The 21,402-nt window shown below is 53.0% G+C and overlaps 3 protein-coding genes across 3 annotated transcripts; 2 read left to right on the forward strand and 1 right to left on the reverse strand.

The window, feature by feature from the left end:
* The first annotated feature begins 573 nt into the window (after window positions 1–573).
* Window positions 574–3,413, forward strand: LAMTOR2 (late endosomal/lysosomal adaptor, MAPK and MTOR activator 2). Its single transcript, XM_016221361.2, has 4 exons — window positions 574–685; window positions 979–1,141; window positions 2,941–3,030; window positions 3,211–3,413. The coding sequence occupies exons 1-4, from the start codon at window positions 618–620 to the stop codon at window positions 3,265–3,267; spliced, it is 378 nt and encodes a 125-aa protein (XP_016076847.1). The 5' UTR covers window positions 574–617; the 3' UTR covers window positions 3,268–3,413.
* Window positions 3,414–4,748: 1,335 nt separating this feature from the next.
* RAB25 (RAB25, member RAS oncogene family) lies at window positions 4,749–10,367 on the forward strand. Its single transcript, XM_016221348.2, has 5 exons — window positions 4,749–4,988; window positions 7,313–7,508; window positions 8,782–8,975; window positions 9,569–9,649; window positions 10,046–10,367. The coding sequence occupies exons 1-5, from the start codon at window positions 4,946–4,948 to the stop codon at window positions 10,171–10,173; spliced, it is 642 nt and encodes a 213-aa protein (XP_016076834.1). The 5' UTR covers window positions 4,749–4,945; the 3' UTR covers window positions 10,174–10,367.
* Window positions 10,368–11,185: 818 nt separating this feature from the next.
* MEX3A (mex-3 RNA binding family member A) lies at window positions 11,186–21,337 on the reverse strand. Its single transcript, XM_016221320.2, has 2 exons — window positions 20,368–21,337; window positions 11,186–16,635 (listed from the first exon to the last, which is right to left on the reverse strand). Exons 1-2 carry the CDS (start codon window positions 20,819–20,821, stop codon window positions 15,533–15,535), a joined length of 1,557 nt encoding a protein of 518 aa, XP_016076806.2. The 5' UTR covers window positions 20,822–21,337; the 3' UTR covers window positions 11,186–15,532.
* Between the last annotated feature and the right edge of the window lie 65 nt (window positions 21,338–21,402).

Raw genomic sequence — 21,402 nt, forward strand, 5'->3', positions numbered from 1 at the left:
CTACTGGGAGGTTGAACTTCTCCACTTCGGGACGACCATCTAAAATCTCATCTCTAGGATTGACTTCCTTCCCTCAGGGTCGTGGCCTGAGTGAACTCCACGAAGTTCGGTTTCAGAGACGTGGGTTTTGCCTGCGTGGCTTCCCCGAGCCTTGATTTCCTCAATGGCATCTATCCCATCTCACAGAATTGTGCGTAATGTAGAAAATTACTGTTAACCAAAGGTGTGTCTGACAAATACAGGGATTTTTTTAAAATTACTGAATCGTGGATTGTTAAACGGACATGATAACTTTTCTCTCCATGAAGGAATTAAATGCTCTTCCCACACCGCCACTGTACTTTTACTCCCGCTCTCGCTCGCCCTACCCCGCCCCCATAACCGCTTGGCCTTAGTGGAAAGGCGAACTATAGTTCCCAGGGTGCCTCGCGAGGAACTACAATTCCCAGTGGCCACCGCGGAGGAGAAGGGTTGAGTCAGAACTATAAAGTCAGACCGGAGAAACTACAATTCCCAGAGCGCCCCGGAGCAGGCAGCACCGGAAGTGGCTGGAGGATCCAGAGCAAGAAGCAATTCCAGGGTCTGGGTGCAAAAGCCTAGGGTTAGGATTCGCAGGCATGCTGCGTCCCAAGGCTTTGACCCAGGTGCTAAGCCAAGCCAACACTGGAGGTGTCCAGAGCACCTTGTGAGTGCGGACCGAGGACCCGAGCGGCGAGCACAGGAGTGGGGCAGCGCGTGGCTTTCTGAGGGAAGGGTGGGGAAGGATCTCCGGGAAGGGAGGGGACAGCAGCTGGGGCAACCGGCATGGAGAGACCCTTTGGAAAAGGGAAATTGACGTTCTGGGTGCTCAGGTCACTTTCCAGGACACAGTCCAGACCCTTGCTTTGTAGAAGCGTCAGTGGCGGGGCCTGTGATGGGAACCCAAGCCTTTTACTCCCCTTACTGAGCACGTCGCTATTCTGCCCTGTCCCTCGCCAGGCTGCTGAATAACGAGGGATCGCTGCTGGCCTACTCTGGTTACGGGGATACAGACGCCCGGGTCACCGCAGCCATCGCCAGTAACATCTGGGCTGCTTACGACAGGAACGGGAACCAAGCGTTTAATGAAGACAATCTCAAATTCATCCTCATGGACTGCATGGTATGAAGAGAGGAGCCACTTCCTCTGTCTCCAAAGGGGATCCCCAGGGAGTGACCTGTACCCTGTCATGGATGGTTGGGATCTATGGAAGATTGCTAAGAGTTGGCCCACAGCAGCATTTACAATAGGCAGGATCTTATGCATCAAGTGGTGGTGAGGAAAGAGCCCTGGATCCAGCATCTACCTGGGGTTCTGGTCTCAGCCACCCACTTACCATCTGTGGAACCTTGCATAAGTTACTTAACCTCTCTGAGCGGCCTTATCTCAACTCAGGTGTAAACAATAATTGCCCTCCCTCCCCACAGAGTTGTTATGAAGATTAAACAAAAGAGTAAATAGAAACTGTAGAGTGAGGTTCGCACAAAGTGTTGGCATCCCAGATTCATTGACTTACAGAACCATGACAGTCTCCAAACCCTTGTCTAAATCTTTCATTTTACAGAGAAAGGAGATGAAGTTCAGAAAAGGGAAGTGGCATTAGGTTGTAAACTTCTTGGAAACAGAAACTGTCAATCACTTTGGTTCAGTCAACAAATATTTAGGTCCCTGCAGTGTTCTCAGGACTGGGGGAAAAGTAGCAAACAGGACAGACAAAACTGCAGCCCTAATGAAATTTACAGTCTTGCATGTCTTAAAATAAGAAAAATATGTATGTTTTGTAAAATATATAAGTTTAAAAAATAGTACATTAGTTATTGAAAATACTATGGAGAAAAATGAAGCAAGGAAGTGAGATAGAGGAGGGCATGTGCCAGGGACAACCTCACTGACAAGGTGACATTTTATCACAGATTGAAGGAAGTTGCAAGACAGGTGACGGGTGAAAACATTTCTCATAGAACAGCAGGTGAAAAAGCCCCGAAGCAAAATGGTGCCTGGTCAAGGATCAACAAGATTGATGTGGGTGGAGTGGTGTGAGAGTGGGAGAGGTTATTAGGAGATGAAGCCTGAGAGGCAGGGGGGTGCAGCACCTGGTTTCCAGCACACAGTGGATACCTAGTGAAAGTTTGCTGAACTAAATTGAAAAGGCCCCAAGAGTGAAAGATTTCCACTGTAACGCAGCTGCCTGCCTCTTTCTCACCCTCTGCCCAACCAAGGGTACATTTCAGTTCAACTAATGACTCCTACTGGGTACCCGTCCTAGAACTGGTGCTATAAGGCAAGAGCTTTTAAACTTTGACCGCAGCCCGCCCATAAGAAACACATTTTAAGTCAGAGCCCAGTACACACATATGCCCACAAAAACAAGTTTCGTGAAACAGTACTTCCCTTACTACATACAATGCACCTCATTTCTCTTATTTCCTTTTTCTTTTAATATTAATCAATCTTCTTAACTGATGTAACCCTGGGCTCAAACCTGCAGTTGGAAAATCATTACCATGAGAAAAGAGGGGGAAAAAGTTGGGTTATTGCTCTCAAGCCCTTTACGGTGTCTTTGGGGGGAACCCATAATAATAATATCACCCATTTGGATAGCCCTTTGCAGATACAAAACTCCTTCCTGTGTACCTATACCCTCAACAGCTGGGGTGAGATACAGGTTACAGAAAGAGAAACTAAGTTTCTGGGAGATTGACTTTCCCAGGGTAACGTGGTTAGTAGGTAGCTGTGCTGAGACTAGAATCTGGGCATAAGGACCCCATGTCCAGGGCTATAGCCATAGCTCCCCAGCTGAAGCTCCTGCCATGCTCAGGGCATGGAGGGAAGATATAGCCTCTCTCAAGAGGACTCCTTGAGGAAAGAGGGAGCTAAGGGTACCAAGCAGAAGGTAACAGTCTATGATATCACCCCACCAGGAGGGCCGTGTAGCCATCACCCGAGTGGCCAACCTTCTGCTGTGTATGTATGCCAAGGAGACTGTTGGCTTCGGAATGCTCAAGGCAAAGGTGTGTATATGCTCATTCCTCTGTCCACTCCCATCCCCACCTTCCTAGAGTCCTCATGTCACCCAGTCCATGTCTGGTGGGGCCCGAGGCTAGGTGCTCAGCATTGGGAGTCCACCTAGATTTGGGGTCCCTCTCATGGCAGGCCATGTGTGTCACTGATTTCTCTTCTCCTTCTCGCAGGCCCAGGCCTTGGTGCAGTACCTGGAGGAGCCCCTCACCCAAGTAGCAGCATCATAATGGGCACTGGTGGAAGTAGGGGTCAGACAAGAGAGATGACCATTTGGAGGGGCAAGGCCCCCTGGGGAACCCTTCCGGGACTGTACGGGGAGGGTGGGACTTTGTTTTTCAAAGAATAAATTTCACTCCTGTCTTGTGTCCTTTTTTAAAAATATGTTTTTATTGATTTTAGAGACAGAGGGCGAGAGAGATAGAAACATAGATGAGAGAAAAACACTGATTGGTTGTCTCCCTTCACTGTTCCCTACTGGGGGATCGAACCTGCAACCTGGCCATATGCCCTGACCAGGAATTGAACCAGCGACCTCTTGGTGTGTGGATCTTGGCTGCTTTCTTGGCTGGGAGGAGTCAGAGGAGATGAGAAGGAGCAGGGACGGCTTACACCATTCTTCATGTCCTGCAAGAACAGATTTCCACCTGCTCATCCCGCAGCCAAGTGGTTTTGGACAGTGGCACCTCGGCTCCAGTGGAGTGACCTCACTTGGTCCCCACCACTCAGAGCAGAATTTCACCTACCTGATTGGCAAAACCTTGGAAGTGAGCTCCAAGAATCAGGGGGCTAGTGGGAGTCATGTTGAACAAAAATAATATGGGGCCTAGGAGTTCAGTGTCCTTCAGTCCCTACTGGTGGGATGCCTTTTCTACTCTTTGGGTTGGGAGGGGCCATCCTGTTTCTCTTCTCCCAGGCACTCACATGCTTACCCAGACCTCCAGATCCTAAAGCCCTTTGCAGATAGGATGGCTTTGCTTTGAGGCCAAAGTTCCTGGGCAGTGATCTGAAGAAACTCAGAAGACCTTTCAGAGGCTTTCATCTTCAGATTCTGCTCCTATTCTCAGACCCCTCACCCCATCTGGCTGTTTCTGCCCCAGGTCTTCCCCTACCCAGTATCCTTAGAGCAGGTCTGGGCAAGGAGCTACCTGCCCCTCTCCCAGTGCTCTAGGAAGGGACCCATCCTAGGAAAGTGGATAGATTGCAAGTTCCAGCTCCACCCAGAGTAAGAAATGCTGCCCCTCCCAGGTCCTGGGCTGTTAGGGAGGGGCAGAAATTGCTGTACCCAAGATGCAACTCTCAGAGCTCTGCACTGCAGCAGGGTGATCGCCATCCTGTCAGCCTTTCCTCTGGTGCCCCCAGTTACCCCACCACTACCACCAGAGGCTGTAAAGGCAAAGCAGAAGGCCAAGTAGGTTTCTGCTCCCTGAAGGACTGATTCTCACTGGCAGCTGGGCCTATCTTGGCCACAGGTCTCAGGAGCCTAACAACATGTACTCAGTCAGCTGGCTCTCCGAAGACCCTGTCCCAGCTTCCCCCACTATCACCTTCTGGAGCCTGCTCACCTAATTGTGGGAGTCCAGGCTGAGAGCAGACACCCAACCTGTCTAACCTGTCTGACGTCATCGTCTCCACCCACCTGGGCCCCAGGTCTCCAGCCGACCTGCTCTTCCTGTTCCGTCCTCAGCTTCCTTACAGCACCTCCACCTGCTACAGGTGAGCCTCCCCAGGCCTTGTCTAGCCTTAAGCCGGCCCTCAGTCCCTCTGGTTGCAGAAGTTTCGTTACCCCCAATGAGAGAAGGGGTAGATCCAGGTCTCTTAAGAGCTGAGGGTTAGGAGCATTGAGCCAACACATAGACCCATTACCTCTGTCCCCGAAGACACTTGCACCCTCCATGCGGAGCCAAGATGGGGAACAGAACCGAGGAAGATTATAACTTTGTCTTCAAGGGTAAGTTGGGGTTCATAGAGAAAGAAGAAACCTGGGAGGGACCCAGAAAGAGACCAACAGAGGTAACCCCTCCTGTTTGTTTGTTGATGTTTTTTAATCTCTAACCAGGACCCCCTAGGGCGCATCATTCCTTTGTATAAGAAAGAATGCTGCAAGGATGGGGGAGGGTCTGGTAACTGAAGCAAAAGTCTTGGGGCTGCCAGAATACTCTGCTGTTGTAAATAATGAATGGTGCTGCTCTCTCTCTAATAGTGCCCAGTTAAGCTCCTCTGCCCCATTCCTAATGGAAGGCCAAATCCCAAAGAATAGTCAGCCGCTGCAGCATGAGAGATAGAGGTCAGACTTCTGAGAGGGCTTCCCTCCTGGGAGGAGGGAGAAACAGGCAGACCTAAGAGGAAAAAAGTCATTTTTCTGGGCAGATGTACAGAAAAGGAGAGAGGAGAGATCTATCCTGTCATAGGGCTGGGTGAAGATATAGGGAAGATGTAATGAGTTGGGAGCAGGGTCTAATAGGACTCAGAGGGCTCCTAAGGCCATAGCCTTCTGTCTGTCCCTTGGCAGGCAGACCCCGTGGCCCCAAATACCAGGCACTGAGTCCAACTTGGCTATCCCTGGAAGTGTGCAAGTATCTTTCCTGTTCTTTATTCTAAACTCCTGTGTTTGACCCCCTTATTGTACGTCCCCCACCCCACCCCCACCCTCACCATACCTCCTTCTGGGCAGGGTGAACTGGCAGAGCAATGATTCCATGTCCAGCCACCCCACCCTACTGCCCCTCCTAGCCTCGGCCCCACCCTCACTTGGGACTCAGGTGAACCTGTATTCCCAGCATCTTTCCAGGAAAAGGAGACTAGGTAAGAGCTAGGGGGTCCTGGTAAGAGATTTAAAAACAACAAACAAAAAGGAGGGACTGCCTCTGTTGGCCTCTTTCTGAGTCTTTCCCAGGCTTCCTCTTTCCCAGCAGTTGGGGAACCTGTACTCCCAGCATCTTTCCCAGGAAGGGGAGACCAGGTGAGAGCTAGCAATAGTTTGGGACACTAATACTACTAGTAACTACCATTTATTTAGCCCTTACTATGTGCCAGCCACTAGCTTACCACCATAACAACCCCAAAAAGTTCTTTCATTTTGAAAGCTTAATGGTCAGATGCCAGGCGGAGAATTCAGATCTCTGCCCTGCCACTTACTACTTATTGCAGGTTGGGGACTTCAGAAGCAGACACTGAGAAGTTTGCCCTGCAAGATATTTATTATGTATCAACACCATTGGAAGGAAGGGGGAGGAAACAGGATTGGACAGAGAAAGAAGTTAAACTGCAAGGCAAGATCACCAAGCTTTGGCCAAAGGGGGGAGCTCTGTGATACCCTCACCTTGTTTGGGCCCCGGATACAGACTGCCCAGGAGAGGCATGACCTCAGGTGAACCTGCTCTCCGCACCAGAGGCAGATGCTAACGGAGCAGACAGCTGCAGCCTGCTGACTGCACTCCCTGTAGCAGGGGCAAGTCCTCTCGAAGGCACATCTGGGCAGCACACCTGTGTTTACCGCACTAGTGGTGTTATCTTGCTCAAGTTATTTAACCCCACAAGTGCCCCCTTTCTTTATCTGTAAAAATGTGATGATAATAATGGTAATTGCTTCATGGTACTGTTGTGAGGATTAAATGAGTTACTATGTGTTACTCCCATTTTTTGTGTGAAAAAAAGGTCAGAGAAGTTAATAACTTGCTGAGGACACACGGGGGTCTAACTCCCAGCCCCATGCAAGACTGACCCTCCTTGGGGACAACTGGATCGTAACTTCTTACACATACACACACACCCCTCTGTATCTGTCACTGCCCGAGACCTGCCATCTGCCAAACTTTCTCCGCACCCACACTTCTATTCACATCTCTGCTCCTGTGCAAACACACCACCCCTTCCACTTGTCCTCCCAACTCAGTGCTCATATTCCCTACTCCAGGAATGTGCACCTCCCCAAGACCTCCTGCCATCTCTGTCCACGTTCACACCCCTGCTGACCTCTCCCCACAGCCCCTGAGCAGCTCACAGGCGTCACCCATCCCCAGAACCGCAGGCTGACTCTGCAGGCCTCTCTCATCAGACCAGACCAGGAACCGTTAAAGCCCCGTAGCTGAGTCCAGCTTTTGGCCCCTCTGCCCGGGATGACTGCAGCATGTGGAGCTGCAGACCCCAGTCTCTGCCAGGAGCCCCAGCTCCTCAGTTTTCTGAGATCAGCTCCCTTTTGCTGATGAGCAGCAGTAGGCTCAGGTAGGCTGGGCTGCTCTGCCCAGCTCATCCCTTATCTCTCCGCTCCTTCAGTGGTGCTGATCGGTGAGTCAGGTGTGGGGAAGACCAATCTGCTGTCCCGATTCACGCGCAATGAATTCAGCCACGATAGCCGCACCACCATCGGCGTGGAGTTCTCCACCCGCACTGTCATGCTGGGCACCGCTGCTGTCAAGGCTCAGATCTGGGACACGGCTGGCCTGGAGCGGTACCGAGCCATCACCTCAGCGTGAGCCCGGGGCTGGGGGATTGCTGGGGTGTGGGGGTGCTGGGGAAGCCAGGGAACACCTCTGGAGTAGAGATGGAGGCTGGGGAGGAGGCAAGGGCACTCAGCAGTGTGCCTCCTAGTGGGATCACAGGATGCCATGGCCCGGTTGAGGAGACAGAAATGCTATGAGCCACACACAGTCTGAGACAGGATAAAGTGATACAGACTACGAGGACTGAAATCGGGAGTCATTGTCACCACTTTCTAAGGGGTCCCAGTTGCTGTGTGCCCAAGAAGGTACAGGCGCTTTACATTGGGCATTTTGTTCAATCTCCAAGGTACCATAGGAGTGAGGTGCTATCCTCAATCCCTGTTTAAATACAAGCTTGAGGCTCAAGGACGTGAAGTCAAGGCAGAGCTGGGAATGGGGGCAGGCTCCAGGACTGAGAGCGCCCCTCACTTCTGCACAGTGCTTTGTGTGTGGCAACCTTTACGGTCTAACTCCAAAGGTGAAGGGCTGGACCCCTCAACTACATTTTACAAAGACTCTGAAGACACCACAAGCAGAGGGTTTCCCAGACAGTGTCAGGCCACATGTGAGAAAGGTGGTCTATGTGTGTGTGGTGGGGGCCAGCACCCGCCAGGGGCAGGAAGTGGGGGGCAAGGGCTTTGGTTACACACACTCTTCACTCTTGGACTGGTCACCTGACCTCTCGTGAGCCTCAGTTGATTCATCAATAAAATGGGAGTAGTTATAGGTCACCAGTCTGAAGCAGCACCAGGAGTAAGGCTAAATGCTTGCAAGGATGCATCAGATAGTCAACTCGGGGACTGCTGGATGGGGTGGACATTTAGCTGGTCCTAGAAAGATGGCCATAAGAGAGAAGAGGGTGTTGTGGGTCTAGGAGACATGTGAGGAAGACCTCTCAGAGATGGGGCACCCAGGAGACAGACTTGATCAGGGCCCAGGAATGTGCTGGTAAATAGGAGGGGCTGAAATCAGAACAAAGGACCTGGGGAAGCAGAGGGGCTATGAAGGAAGGAGGGAGCCAGTGGTTTTAGAGCAGGGAGGGGAGTCTTCAGAGGCTCCATGACCAGTATTCCTGAAGGCTCTCAGTGTCAGGCATCAGGGCTTTGGGCTGCTCTGTTTGGGTTTGTGTCCCTGGACTCCAGTTTTCATATTTCCCAATCGCTGGGACTCATCTCTGGCTTTTTGGCTTGAGACTCTGCTCTGAGGCTGGGCCTGATCACCTTGACCTTTGCCTCTCTGTCCACCCCTTCTACCCCCACCCAGGTACTATCGTGGTGCAGTGGGAGCCCTACTGGTGTTTGACCTAACCAAGCACCAGACCTATGCCGTGGTGGAGCGTTGGCTGAAGGAGCTCTATGACCATGCCGAGGCCACTATCGTCGTCATGCTTGTGGGCAACAAGAGTGACCTCAGCCAGGCCCGGGAGGTGCCCAGTGACGAGGCCCGCATGTTCGCTGGTAAGAGCCTGCCAAGACCTAGTCTGACCCCTCTGCCCACCCACGCTGTTCCAGACACTGCTCCCACCCCAGGGCTCCCTACCTCCATCCCCTCTTCCTCAGGACCATCCCTTCCCCCTTGTCACCCTATGTTTCTCATGGTGTCCCACCACTTGCCCTGAGATTTGTCTTTATGGGCAATTATTTCCGTTGATTTTAAGACAGCCTCGCCTTGTAGTTCTCAAAGATCCTAAGTGTAGCGGGTGGGCTCCCCTTGACTATCTCCAGTCTCACTTTCCCCAGTTCTCAGGTTTAAAGGCAGCAAGATATAGTGTTTAAAAGTGCAGGCTCAGGAGTCCCAGCCGCCCAGTCTGACAGCTCTTGACCAGTTACTATATGTGGGACACTGAACACTTTCTTTCACTCTCTCTGTGTTTCTGGGTTTCAGTTTCCTCTTCTATAAAATGGGAGAGTATTCAAACCTATCTCACAGGTTGTTTTAAGAATTAAATGAGCTACACATGCCAAGGGTTTAGCACATAGTAAACATTAAGTAAATATTGTTACTATTGCCTTTGACCCCACAATTAATGGTGTGTTTTCTTTCCTGTCAGAAAACAATGGGCTGCTATTCCTGGAGACCTCAGCCCTGGATTCTACCAATGTGGAGCTGGCCTTTGAGACTGTCCTCAAAGGTTAGAGCCCCTGCCTCTAACTGACACCCCATTCCAACCCTGAGGCTTCCATGGGCAGCCATAGGAATGCAGACACCCAGCCCCCTCCACCCCAGCTGGTCCCTCAGCCCCTCTGTGGGACCCCAGGCACCTCAGAGCCTCCCACCACCCCCCTCGGACATTCCCTAGTGTTGCCCCACTCCCCACTCAGCCTGGAGCTTGGGAAGGAACCAGAGGCCACACTTCTCAGGGAGCTGAGCCTTAGTCCTCAGGTAAGTAGAAGGGCCAGGAACTCCACTTCCTTCCAGCGAAGCCTCCTGCGAGTGCGACCACCCCCAGTGCTCAGAAAAGGGTACACGGCTGAGTACGGGGAGCGTGGGCTTCTTCTGACCTGACCACTATCCTCTGCCCTCTCAGAGATTTTCGCAAAGGTGTCCAAGCAGAGGCAGAACAGTACCCGGACCAATGCCATCACCCTGGGCAGTGCCCAGGCTGGGCAGGAGCCTGGCCCTGGTGAGAAGAAAGCCTGTTGCATCAGCCTCTGACCTTAGCAGCACCAACTCTGCCCTGGTGCTCCCCCACCCCACGCTCCAGGACCTTTCCCTGCCCCGTGGCTGCGCATGTCAGAGTGGCCTGTTCCCTGTTCACAGCCTCGCAGAGCTCTAAGGTCTTCACCCCCCCCCAATATCTCTATTATCTGCTACCCCCTCGCAGACTAGAGCTATCAAATAAAGCTATTTTATATCAATGCCTGGCTATCCTGCTGCCTCCCCTTCCACTCTGGCTCCTCCTCCGAGTCCCTGTTCCCCTTCCCTTCCCCCTCCCTCCATTCTCCCCACTGCCCCCCAGGGCCAGCTGCCTCTGCAGTCCCGTGGTCTGGGGACGGTGCCAAGGGGGTGAGAGGTGCCCACCCTTCCCTCTGCTAACCTCCAGGGCAGGAGGGGGGAGGGAGGACAGCATGGCGGAGAGGGGGTACATGGAAGGCAAGACAAAAGAGACCATCGGTGGGTACCATCTGGTGCCCAGGGCCCTGGTGCCAAGAACTGAGGTCACTCCAATGCCAGGGGTGAACGGAGGAGGCAGGGGGGATATTAGCAAGAAGGAGGAGTCAGGCCAGCCTGTCCCTGTGTGCTGGGGAAAGGGGCTTAAGACTGGGAGGTAGAAGGTCCATTTTCCATCCAGTTTTCTGCCTGACCCCAGGGAAGACGGGGTGTGGTATACAGGGACAGGTGGAGTCTAGCGGGGAGGGTCTCTCAGCTCTCTGCCGTCTCCATCAGCCCAGGAGCTGGATGCCTAAGCAGCCTCTAGTCTTCTCTTCTGACTGCACCCCCAAGGAACAGAAGGGGTAAAATGGGTAGACAAGAGGGGATTGAGCGCTTGGACACTGGAGTTGGGAGCTGTGGAGAGAAGACAGGAGCCATTCACTTCCCAAAGGTGAGCAGGGAGGGGCACCCAGAGTTACACTAAAGAAAACCCTCAGCTACAGCCCCCACAGTGGTCCCCTTGGCACATACCCCGAGGTAGTTCAGACCCACACACAGAGAAAGCAGCCAGAGCTTTAAGTAATAATACTTTTAATAAAATTAACTTCTTAATAGCACATTTAATACATTAACCCTCCCCCTTCTTGGTTTCTCTGCGTTTTGTGCAACATCACTTTGACTCAATTATTCATGGGTCCGTTTTGTTTCCCGCCTTTTATTTTGCTTTTGAACTATTTTCCTTGGTGGATTTGTATGTGTCCTCACTAGATGCCTCAAATTAAGTCTGACCACAATCCTACTCTACTTTCTACAGTGGAGAGACCATCCCCCCTGCCCCAGGGCTGTCTTCACCCACCCACCCTACCCTACCCGCACCCTTGGGTGGGGGAAGGAAGCCTTCCCCACCCCAGACACTACCTTCCCAAACTATGGGGGTTTCTAGGACAAAAAGAGCAGGGGGTAACCTGTCCCTAGGTGGGGCGAGAAGAGTAAATTGGGGAGAGGGAGATATGTTTGGGGTCTAGGGCCAGGAGGGTCATGACAGAGTCATTGGTGTAATGGAGCAGGCTCTTCTTGCCAAAAGAACCAAGGGACCCCCATACCCTCTTGGGTAGCCTGGAGGAAGGGGCCTCACCTGATCGCAAGCTGGGGTTGATGGAAGGCAAGTGCTTAAAAAATTGATTTCTCACATGCAAAAGCCAAGCTCCCCAATTTTCAGTGGGGAGGGTGATGTGCTCCCAGGCCAGAGCACAGTAGATGACCCCTACCTGAACTCTTGACAGATGGAGGTGGATTGGAGCAGAGGGTTAGGGTCAAGGTCACCCAAAGTCTCTACTTCCCACCCCCTGACTCTGCACCTTTGGGAGCCCCTTTTCCCAGGCCTTCAAAGACAGTGTCTCCACTCCACTCCACTCCAGTGGGTAAGTCCTTGGAATCTAACTTCTATGGGACAATCAAACATTTTGCAAACCTGTAAAGCACAGTGCAGCTTTAAAGAACAGCTGAGACTTATTCCCTCTGCTGCCAAAAACTAAGTGGAAGATTGGGTAGGAACAGGGGTGGTGTATGGACCCCCTCAGTCCCCTGAAGCTGAGGTGAGAAGTGTGTGCATATGCATGTTTGTGGAATGACCTACCAGGCTCTTGAATCAATCTGTACCACTTGAAGTTCCACTTCAAGGACTTCCTCAGTTAGCCCTGGGAGCCTAACTGAGAGCCCCAAGAATGGACATAATCACTTTGGAGTAAGGACTACCCAACAGAGACGGAATGACCAGGATGGCAGGCCCCCAGGTGCTGGGATGCAGAGCAGGGGTGCTGCCCTCCTCTGCTGCCCCCTCCTGGTTGAAATGATCAATGTCCATCCTTTTTAAAGACTAGGAACTGAGCCCCTCATCAATTTGTCCTACAAGTTAAAAATCCAAGGATTCTCAGAATCAACCCCAGCAGACTAGAAGCTCCCAACCTTAACTAGCAATTTGCTTCCACCCTGATATCTGAAGATGGGTGACTCTGCCAGTTCCCTCCTCTATTTTCCTTTTGTTACGACTTTTATACATTCTACTGGACCCAGGGGCCCGCAATGCTACTAAACTTTAAGCTATCTGAATAGTCTACTAAGTAACTAGTAATTCTCTTTTTCTCTAGGATTATATGAAATAAATTTGAATTATTATTAATAATTATTATTTTGTAGTATTTTCTTTTAAACCCCTCAGTCTCTTTTTCTTCTCTCTCATTTTTGGTTAAAAACAAAAACAAAAACTATTTCTCTTAAATCTCACACCTCTCTGAGGGTCCCATAGGCCTGCTAAGCCTAAATTCTGGACTTCCCCTCCTCACTTGCCCCTGGGACAGGGCAGGGGAAGGGGAGCACCCCAGGATCCTCAATCCTCCAGCTCCTTCCTTTCTTGTTAATTCCTTTCTTTGTTTGGCTCTGCCAGCTCCCCCGAGGGGGAGGGGGAGAGGAGAAGGGAGCCCATGGAATGAAATCCAATCCACTTGCAGGGCCCCAGAGGGACCAGGTTCCCCTAGCCACCATCCATTCCAGGATGCTCCTCCTCCCCCAAAGCAAGTGACATTCCTCCCCAAAAAAAAGCGGGGGAAAAAGGAACGTAAACCTGAACATATATTAAAAACACTTTTTTAAGATTTAACTCTGAATACAAATGTATTTTTTTCTTCTCTCCCTACATATATTCTAAACCTTCTAAAGTTTTTTTTATTTTTTTAAGGATCACTTTATCATAAAATAAAATATCCTTTTCATATAATAAATTACCTAATAAAAAGTCTTTTTTTTTTTTCATATTAGCCCAGGTTCTTTGCTACATTTATACGGTAATAAACGCCTTTATTAAAATAGAATATTAAATTATAAAGAACTGCTTTTTTTTTTTTTTGCTATTTTTGTTTTCTCTCTGTGTTGGTCGCCTATCTCGCTCCCTCTCACGCTCTCTTTCTCACCTCTATTTTGTCTCTCACTATGTGTGTTCTGCGTTTGTTTCTAGGTTTGGCTCAATTAGTAAGGGTGGGATTGAATTTTCCGAGCCCCCTAGTGTAACAGTCTTCTGCCTTTATGGGTAAGGAGTGGAGAGGGGGAGGGGGATCGACAGACAGACATCCCATCTTGGCCCCCGCCTCCCCTGGGCAACCCATTTGGTTTGGTTTCTATTGTACAGACATCTCAGGATGGCTCACATTGGCTAGAAGGAGGGAAGTTGTCACAGACCAGTTTTCCTGGCTGTGACCTCCTTCCTCTCCCCTCCCTGGCTGGTGATCTGGAGGGGAAGGCTGAGGAGAGGCGAGTTAATTCACAACAGGAGGAAGGAGAGGAGGAAATCCCCTCTGTACCTCCATCCCTGCACCCTCTCTCCATCCAGGAATGGGACTCCAGAGCTTAAGTGCTCAGAGATCACTTACAATAGTCCCACCCCACTATATACAAGAATCTCCTGGGACCCCCAGGGACTCCAATCCCCCATCCTCTCCTGGCCCGGCCAGCGGAACCAGGAGGGTGGGAGGCTGGTGGCAGCCCCAAGTGAGCAGTAGGGAAGCAGCAAAGGGGGTGTGAGGCCTGTAACATGATTCAGAACATCCGCACCCCAATCCTGCTTAGCCCTGGACTGACCCTCTCTAGAGACCTGACTTCTCAACCACAGTGGGTAGGACAGTGACATAATGATTTGCTCGCTAATAAGGGTTGGTGTGAGGTCCAGAGAGGGGCACAGGGAGTGGGGGTACCGCAGGGGAAGAGGAGCAGCCTCTGCTGCTCCTTGAAACAGCAGACCCACTACCTGGCTCTGCTCCTACCACTGCCATGAAATCCAGTCCAAGAACTGCTCTCTAAATGTAATGCCCAAAGATGATAAGGGTAGAGGGTTGGCCCTTTAAGTACCCCAGTATTAGTCCCCTCCTCAAATTTTCACTGAGAATGGGGATACATTCCATCGAGAATTTGAGGTGCTTCTTTGGAGGAGTGGGAAAAGAGGGCCTCTAGATGCCAGAAGAGGAATTAGGGGGAACCACCAAAATGTCCTTCCCCCAACTTCTCCCCAGGGGGATGGTATTCCCCAAAGCTGGGCTAGAAGGGGCAGGAGGGAGGGGGAAAAAGGGAAGAAACAGAACAAGCAAGACAGGGTGGGAGTGACAGCCCCCAAGAGGAAGTAAAGAGAGGTACTGGGGAAAGAGCAAAGAAGAAAGGAGAACCCAAGGGGAGGAAAGGCGGGTGGAGAGGAGGGAAGAGCTGAAGGGGGCAGAGGGAGCCTCATCTAGATTCTTCTAGCCCAGCTTTGTGGGGACAGGCAGGTCTGAGGCCCTAATTGATTGACATGCCCCCCACCCCTTACAATCTATGCAGATTTCTGAAAGGGCCCCAAGCCCCTCCCATCGTTGGAAACCCAGGAACAGATTCCCAAAAAGGATATGGCAGTGGAGGGTCCAAAGGGTCATGTCAGGAGGTCGGAGGTCAGGACCAGAGGACTTGGGGATGGGAGAGAGCACCTCTATGTACAGATGGTAATTCTCCCTCTCCCTTCCCCTCCCCTCCATAGCGGAAGGGGTTGTGTGACACACAGGGGGAGGTGGGCAAAGGGGGTCAGGATGCCTTAGCTGCCACCTCTGGCAAAACAAAAGTTTCTCTTAGCTGCTTTCAGATTGAAGGGTGTGTTGAGGTATCAGAGTTGTAACTCTAGTAAAATTCCGGTCTGGCCCCCTCCCAACCTTTCAAGGATAGGGTGACCAGAGGGTCTAAAAGTGGCCCACCCTCCAGCCACCATCACCTCCCTTCCCCCCTCCCCAGCCAGTATCTCTAATCACCTTGCCCCTCAAATTACTGATTTCCAAAAGGCTCTGGTGGAAAACAGCTCCAGGGGCAGGCCCCTGGGGAGTGGCCCCAGGAGGTGCGGGGCGGGGGAGGGGGCTTAGGAGAATATTCTGATGGCTTGCGTGGCTGTGATGTGGCAGACAGGACACTCGGGGTCCGTCCTCTCACAGATGCGTACTGCACACTCCATGCAGAACAGGTTGTGTCCGCAGGGCACCAGGGCGGCAGTCACCTCACTCTCAAAGCACACCATGCAATCCCGCCCGCCACCGGGGCTCCGCAGGCCTCCCCCCCCAAGTTTGGAGAAGCCCTGAAGCGGCTCTCCAGGCGGGCGTCTTGGGAGTCCTGCCAGCTCCGAGGAGGGGGCAGGAGAGCGGTGCACTCCTGGGGGACCAGCGCGTGTCTTGGCAGAAGAGGAGGAAGAGGAGGAGGCGGAAGAGAAGAGCACCGAGGAGGGCGTGGCATTCTCCTGGCCCGCCCATAGCGGGGGGCTGGTCTCTGCCACCCCATAGTACACATCCTGCTTGCCCACACCGTAGCCAGGAAAGAGGTACCCGCCGTAGCCAAAGTCCCCGCCCTGCTCACCCAGGCGTGGGGTCTCAAAGCCGGAGTCCACGGCGCACTCGCCGATGCAGCCCAGGCTGTTCTGCCGGAAGGTGGAGAGGGGCTTGCAGGCGGGCGGGTGCACCCGCCAGGCCTCGGAATAGCGGCTGTCCAGCGCGGCGTCGGGGCTCCCGGCCAGGAAGTCATTCTCATTGTTGTACTCGAGGATCTTGCCCGTGCGCACCGCGATGTGCGTCTCGATCTCCTCGCGCGCGCGCTCCACGTTGCCTGGGGCCCCCGTAATCTCGAACACCGGGTCGCGGTCGCGGCTTGGCGTGATAATGTACGTGTTGGTCTGCTGCTGGATGCGCTTGATGGTTGCCCCTTTGGGGCCCACCACCAGCCCCACCACGCGGTAGGGCACCCGCACGCGAATGGTCACCTGGCCAGGCAGGGCAGGCGCCACGCCAAAGGCAGCACCCGACTTGTTGCGTGACGCTCGGATCATGGAGAAGTGTTCGGCTGCTGAAATGATTTCCCTTCGGGCTGTGGCCACGTCCTCCCGCCGCCCAGTCACCATGAACACGGGCTCCTCGCCCCTCACGGGGGTCTTGATGTAGGTGTTGGTCTTGGCCCTCAGAGCCTTAATCTTGCAGCCTGGGATAGTTAGGGAAGGGGAGAGAGAGAGAAACTCACTGGTCAAGAATATTTGCGCTGGGACCAATAAGCTCCAGATCCTTATTCAGATACCCCGTCCCCAGGAACCTTTCAATCTACCCTTTGAACCCTGCCCTCCAAACCACCCTGACTTGAACAATCCACTCACCTGAGATCTACCCAAAGTCTCTATCAATCACATTTTTTAAAAAGTATGTCTTTATTGTTTTTTTAGAGAGAGGAAGGGAGAGGAAGAGAGAGAGAGAGACGAAACATCAGTGATGAAAGTCACTGCCTCCTGCACCCCTGCCACTGGGGGCTGAGCCTGCAACTCTGACCTTGCCCGCAATCTCCTGGATCATATAGGTCGATGCTCAACCACTAAGTAACACAAGCAGGGCACAACAACATTTTTCAAAATGTAACAACTTTCCCTCGAATTCCATTCAGGACCCTTCCGATTCATTTACTCCTTGAAACCCTGAAATAACTACTGACCCTCCCAGACAAGCTGCTAACCTTAGATGTACATACTAATTCCTCCACAACCATGTACTGTTCTCTCAACTTCTCTGCTGATTCCTGGCTACTCACAAACTTCCAAATCACTTAATCACACTGCCCCCCACCCCCAAATCTGTCACTGGCTGATCTTCCCATAGAACCCCAATGCACTCAGTAACCCCACAATCCACTCCTCACTTGACTTCCATTAATTATAAGTGTCCTCCAGTATACTCAAGGACCACTGTTCTATGATTCCCTCCCCCCATGCGTCCACCCATTAGTGTCTCTCAGTTTCTCCAATTCATAGCAAGTTTGCAGCAACTAGTGGAGTGTGGGAGACTGGGAAGGGTCTGAGAATCAGTTTCAAGAGAGAAAAAAAGACTATGAAGATAAAAATAATGACATGTGAGGGACAGCACTGGACCCCAAGGACATTCCTGCTACCCTGTCCCCTGGGAGCAGGTGAGCTGAGGTGGGGGGAGGGGATGAGTAGGGTGAGGGAGAAGCTATTCTGGACCTATATTCCCACTTTGAAGTAGGAGTGGGTTAAAGCTGGGAGGTTGGGAAGAGAGGCAGGAAGAGAAAGAAGAAATCGGAGACAAAGAGACAAAGAGGGAGAAGTGGAAAGAGAAGAGTGAGGGAGGGTGGGATGGCAACGCCGGCTCTTAAAGGTTGTAGACCTCAATGGCTGGCTGGACAAGCCTCTCTCTCCTCTCCCGCGTTCCCTCTCTCTGCACCGAGCTTCAGAAAGACTCATCCTTTCTCGAAGCACACATGCCACATGTGTGAGTTTGCACACACAGGGACCTGAGAGCCGTGATGCACTAGGTGCCTTTCTGTAAACAATACTCGAAGGGCACTTTCATACACCTTCACACTCACAGGGGCTCCCTGTCTCAGCCTTTCCTCCATCCCTATCATCCCAGGACAAACGGCACATTCCTACGGACGCCTACAACTTTCACCCCACTCACACGTAGACACATTCATGCCCCTCTTCGGGTAAATATTCACCGCTCCCTTCCTCATTCCCACCACACTACCTATCCCCCCAAAACCAACACTAGTAGTTCTAGTTTTCTCTCTGCCCCAACTCTCCATCCACAGGCCTGAGGTGAGCTTATTGTTATTCTGTCTCGTTCCTCCACTCCATATGGCTTCTCCAGTCCTAGCAGAAAGAGTGGGTTGGGGCAGCTCTCCTTACCTTCAAGAGACCTTAGAAAGGAGAATTTGCCCCTCCCTGTTTGTCTTCAGACCTCTTGGCAATTGAGAAGTCCTACCTGTTGTCAAGCTCACATCCTTGCTGCTTTAATGCCAACAAATGATTGTTCTATTTGCTAGGCCTGGTGCGTGGAGGAACAGTGACATCCCCTCTCTACGTCTACTCATATGGTGTCTGATAGGCACCCGGGTTCTGGCTCTAACTTTTGGGTCCATAAACTTAAGTGAGAGCTAAGTGAGAGCTTTGGGGGTTGGGGGTGGGGTGAGGAGGACAGGCCTGGGCATAAAAGTAGAAAAGCTAGTGGCCTGGAGTTGCAGAACTGGTGGTGGACCTGACCCTAGGTTTTGCAAGCCTCAAGAAGCATCTCTTGAAGGGAAGACCCACTGGGCTTCACCTTCCTAAAGGTCAACTATAGGAGCACTGACACTGCAGCAGGAGAAGGGAGGTAAGACAAGAAGGAGGACTTCCATATACTTAAGGAATGAGGGAGAAGAGAGAAATCCCCCCTACTTTTATGAGAGACAGCTCCATCTGATGCGGAGGCAGAAGAGGAAAGAATGACTCCATAAAATTCCGGGGCCTCCCAAGACCACCCCCACACACAAGAAAAGATACTAATGTCCCCACCCAATTCCAGGGCTCTGGGTCCCTTGTTTCTGACAAGAGGAAATCCAACTTTTTAAACCAGAAATCTCAAGTGATGGAGTGGGATGGGTGGAAATGAGGGTTGTGCAGGCCAGTGGCATCTTCCCCTCCTCCATTCTGGATCTCCCAGCAAAATCTCCCCAACCCCCAGCGTTACAGGGGGATGAGGTGGGATGAGGAGGAGGCCCCCTGGCTTCGCCTCCCCTCTCCCCCCGCCAGCAGCCGGCCTCCTCCCTCACTCCCCAGCCGGAATGCAGCTCCTCTATTGTTCCGTACTGTGGGACAGCTCCTCCCCTGCTCCTTCCCCACCCCCACCTCCCCAGCCCAGCCTTACAATTTCCAAATCCCCCCCCAAACACACACTCCCCTTTGGGAAACCAGGAGAGGGAAGGGTCCCCAAGATCCCGTCTGCTCAATCTGGACAGTCACCAACACTCCGACCCCCACCCGTCCAGGGATGCTGGAGTGGAGGAGGGTGTGGTATCAGACAGACTACACTGTATTAATTCTACATCCCTCCCCCAACACACCCAGACACACTCCCTGCACCGAATCTCCAGGTGAAGCTTTCTCACCACCCCAACCCCCAGCATGTCCCCTCCTACCCTATCCTACTCTTTCACTACCAGAGACCCCTATCCAGGCCTCTGGCCCCTGGCCTTGGCCAGCCCAGAACAAAAGCCTGAGAGGGAGGAAGAGAGGTCCACACCAGGATGTGGCACTTCCTTGGAGGCGCCCCTTCCAAAACCCCACAGACTGTTCAACTTTGGTGTGTGGGTGACCACAGGCCTCCCTCCTCCCAGGAGCCCCCCTCCCCATCTCTCCCCCAGGCTGGGACCCTCCCATGAGCCACACCCCCTTCCATTCCAACACTCAGCCCAACAAAGAGACAGATACTCAGACTGGCTCCCCAGGCCAGGTCTCCCCCAAAGTCTGTAACTCCAGGCGGCTGGGGGTCCCAGGAGTAACCCCTCCCCAATCCACTAACAGATACCAGAGTAGAGGTTTCTGAGTAACTCTTTGCACATTCTGCCAGTTTTTCTGGCTTTGAGTGGACACCCCCTCAGGACAGACAGCCTCTCTAGATTGGGAAACCAATCCCCCTCCCTTTTCCCTCTCTCGAAGAGAGGATATTTCTTTGTCTAAGGGCAGGGCCCAGGGGGAGGAAGGATCTGGAGAACAGTCCCGACTGGGGTAGCAGGGAACTTTGTGGCACTTGGAAATCAGGGTAGGGGGAGGGTCCCTCTTTGTGGGGAAGGGACAGAGCCAAAGGTGGACGAGAAAGGAAATGAACTTTCCGCGCTAGGGATGGGGTGCCCCCCATCCAGTCTCTCTCCGCGATCCGGGCGCCCGCTTACCTTGCCTGCCCACGATCTCGGCCACGTGCTCCGAGGTGGGCACGGGTACACACTCGGTGGTGTTGCTGCTGCCCTTCAGGCGCAGCTCGGCCTCTTTGTAGAGAGCGCAGAGCTTGGCGTCGCTGGCCCCTTTGGGGGCGGTGGGGGGCTGAGGCGTCTGCGCCGCGGGGGCCGCCGTCGGGGCGGCTGGGGGCGCCGCGGGCGGCGGCGGCTGGGCCGGCTGCGGGGGAGCGGCCGGCTGTGCAGGGGCGCCGCCCCCCCCACCTCCCCCGTCCTCGCCCGCCGTGGGGGCGGGGGGCTCCCCCAAACCCAGGAGGCAGAGTTGATCAAGAGCCAGCTGAAGGGCGCGCTCGTCTTCCAGCAGCCCTCGGTCCTTAGCGCTTCCCCCGAAACATCCTAGTTCTCCAAAGCCCCCATTTCTTTCCATTATTCCAGATACCACTAGACTAGGCATGGCGAAACAAAAGCTGGGGGAGAGAGAGAGGGAGAGAGAGAGGTGGTGGAAGGGAAAAGAGGAGAGAGGAGGGGAGGGGAGAGGAGAGGAGGGGGTGTGTGGGGAGGGGGGAACAAAGAACTGGGGAGGGGGAAAGACGGCGAGATAGAAAGATAGACCCTCCCCCTAAGCCCCCCTCCCCAAACACCCTGTAACCCGACTCCCCTCGCCCCAGCCCCCGGGGTGGGGGTGGGGGGAAAGAGAAACAAAACCAAGAAAGCAGATCTCCTCTCCTCTCCCGGGGTGACGGGGGACCGGGGGCTGCGGGATCTCTGCCCCTACCCCTCCCTCCTCGGACCCGGAGTCTCTAGACCCAGCCTTCCAAACGCCCCCCTTAGGCTCCCGCACCGAGCCCCAGTCCAGGAGTAGCACTCAGTGGCCCCCAATAGAGACCAGCCCCTTCCAGCGCTCAAACTCTTTTGTTTTAAATGAACTGGATGGAGCAGCATGGAACTGACGGGAGGGGGGCGCGCCGGGGGCGCCGGGGGCATGCCGGGAGTTGTAGTTTCCCACCCTTGGGGGCGCAGGGACGAATTCCTTGA

The sequence above is a fragment of the Miniopterus natalensis genome, chromosome 19 (assembly GCF_054644295.1).
Source record: "Miniopterus natalensis isolate mMinNat1 chromosome 19, mMinNat1.hap1, whole genome shotgun sequence".
NCBI lineage: Eukaryota > Metazoa > Chordata > Mammalia > Chiroptera > Miniopteridae > Miniopterus > Miniopterus natalensis.

Excerpts from the sequence above, each read along its gene's own strand:
- LAMTOR2 (XM_016221361.2), top strand. The coding sequence starts at position 618 with ATGCTGCGTCCCAAGGCTTTGACCCAGGTGCTAAGCCAAGCCAACACT. Across the intron at positions 1,142-2,940 it reads TCATCCTCATGGACTGCATG|GAGGGCCGTGTAGCCATCAC; the intron begins GTATGAAGAGAG and ends TCACCCCACCAG. Across the intron at positions 3,031-3,210 it reads TCGGAATGCTCAAGGCAAAG|GCCCAGGCCTTGGTGCAGTA; the intron begins GTGTGTATATGC and ends TCCTTCTCGCAG.
- RAB25 (XM_016221348.2), top strand. The coding sequence starts at position 4,946 with ATGGGGAACAGAACCGAGGAAGATTATAACTTTGTCTTCAAGG. Across the intron at positions 7,509-8,781 it reads TACCGAGCCATCACCTCAGC|GTACTATCGTGGTGCAGTGG; the intron begins GTGAGCCCGGGG and ends ACCCCCACCCAG. Across the intron at positions 8,976-9,568 it reads CGAGGCCCGCATGTTCGCTG|AAAACAATGGGCTGCTATTC; the intron begins GTAAGAGCCTGC and ends CTTTCCTGTCAG.
- MEX3A (XM_016221320.2), bottom strand. The coding sequence starts at position 20,821 with ATGCCTAGTCTAGTGGTATCTGGAATAATGGAAAGAAATGGGGGCTTT. Across the intron at positions 16,636-20,367 it reads CGAGATCGTGGGCAGGCAAG|GCTGCAAGATTAAGGCTCTG; the intron begins GTAAGCGGGCGC and ends TAACTATCCCAG.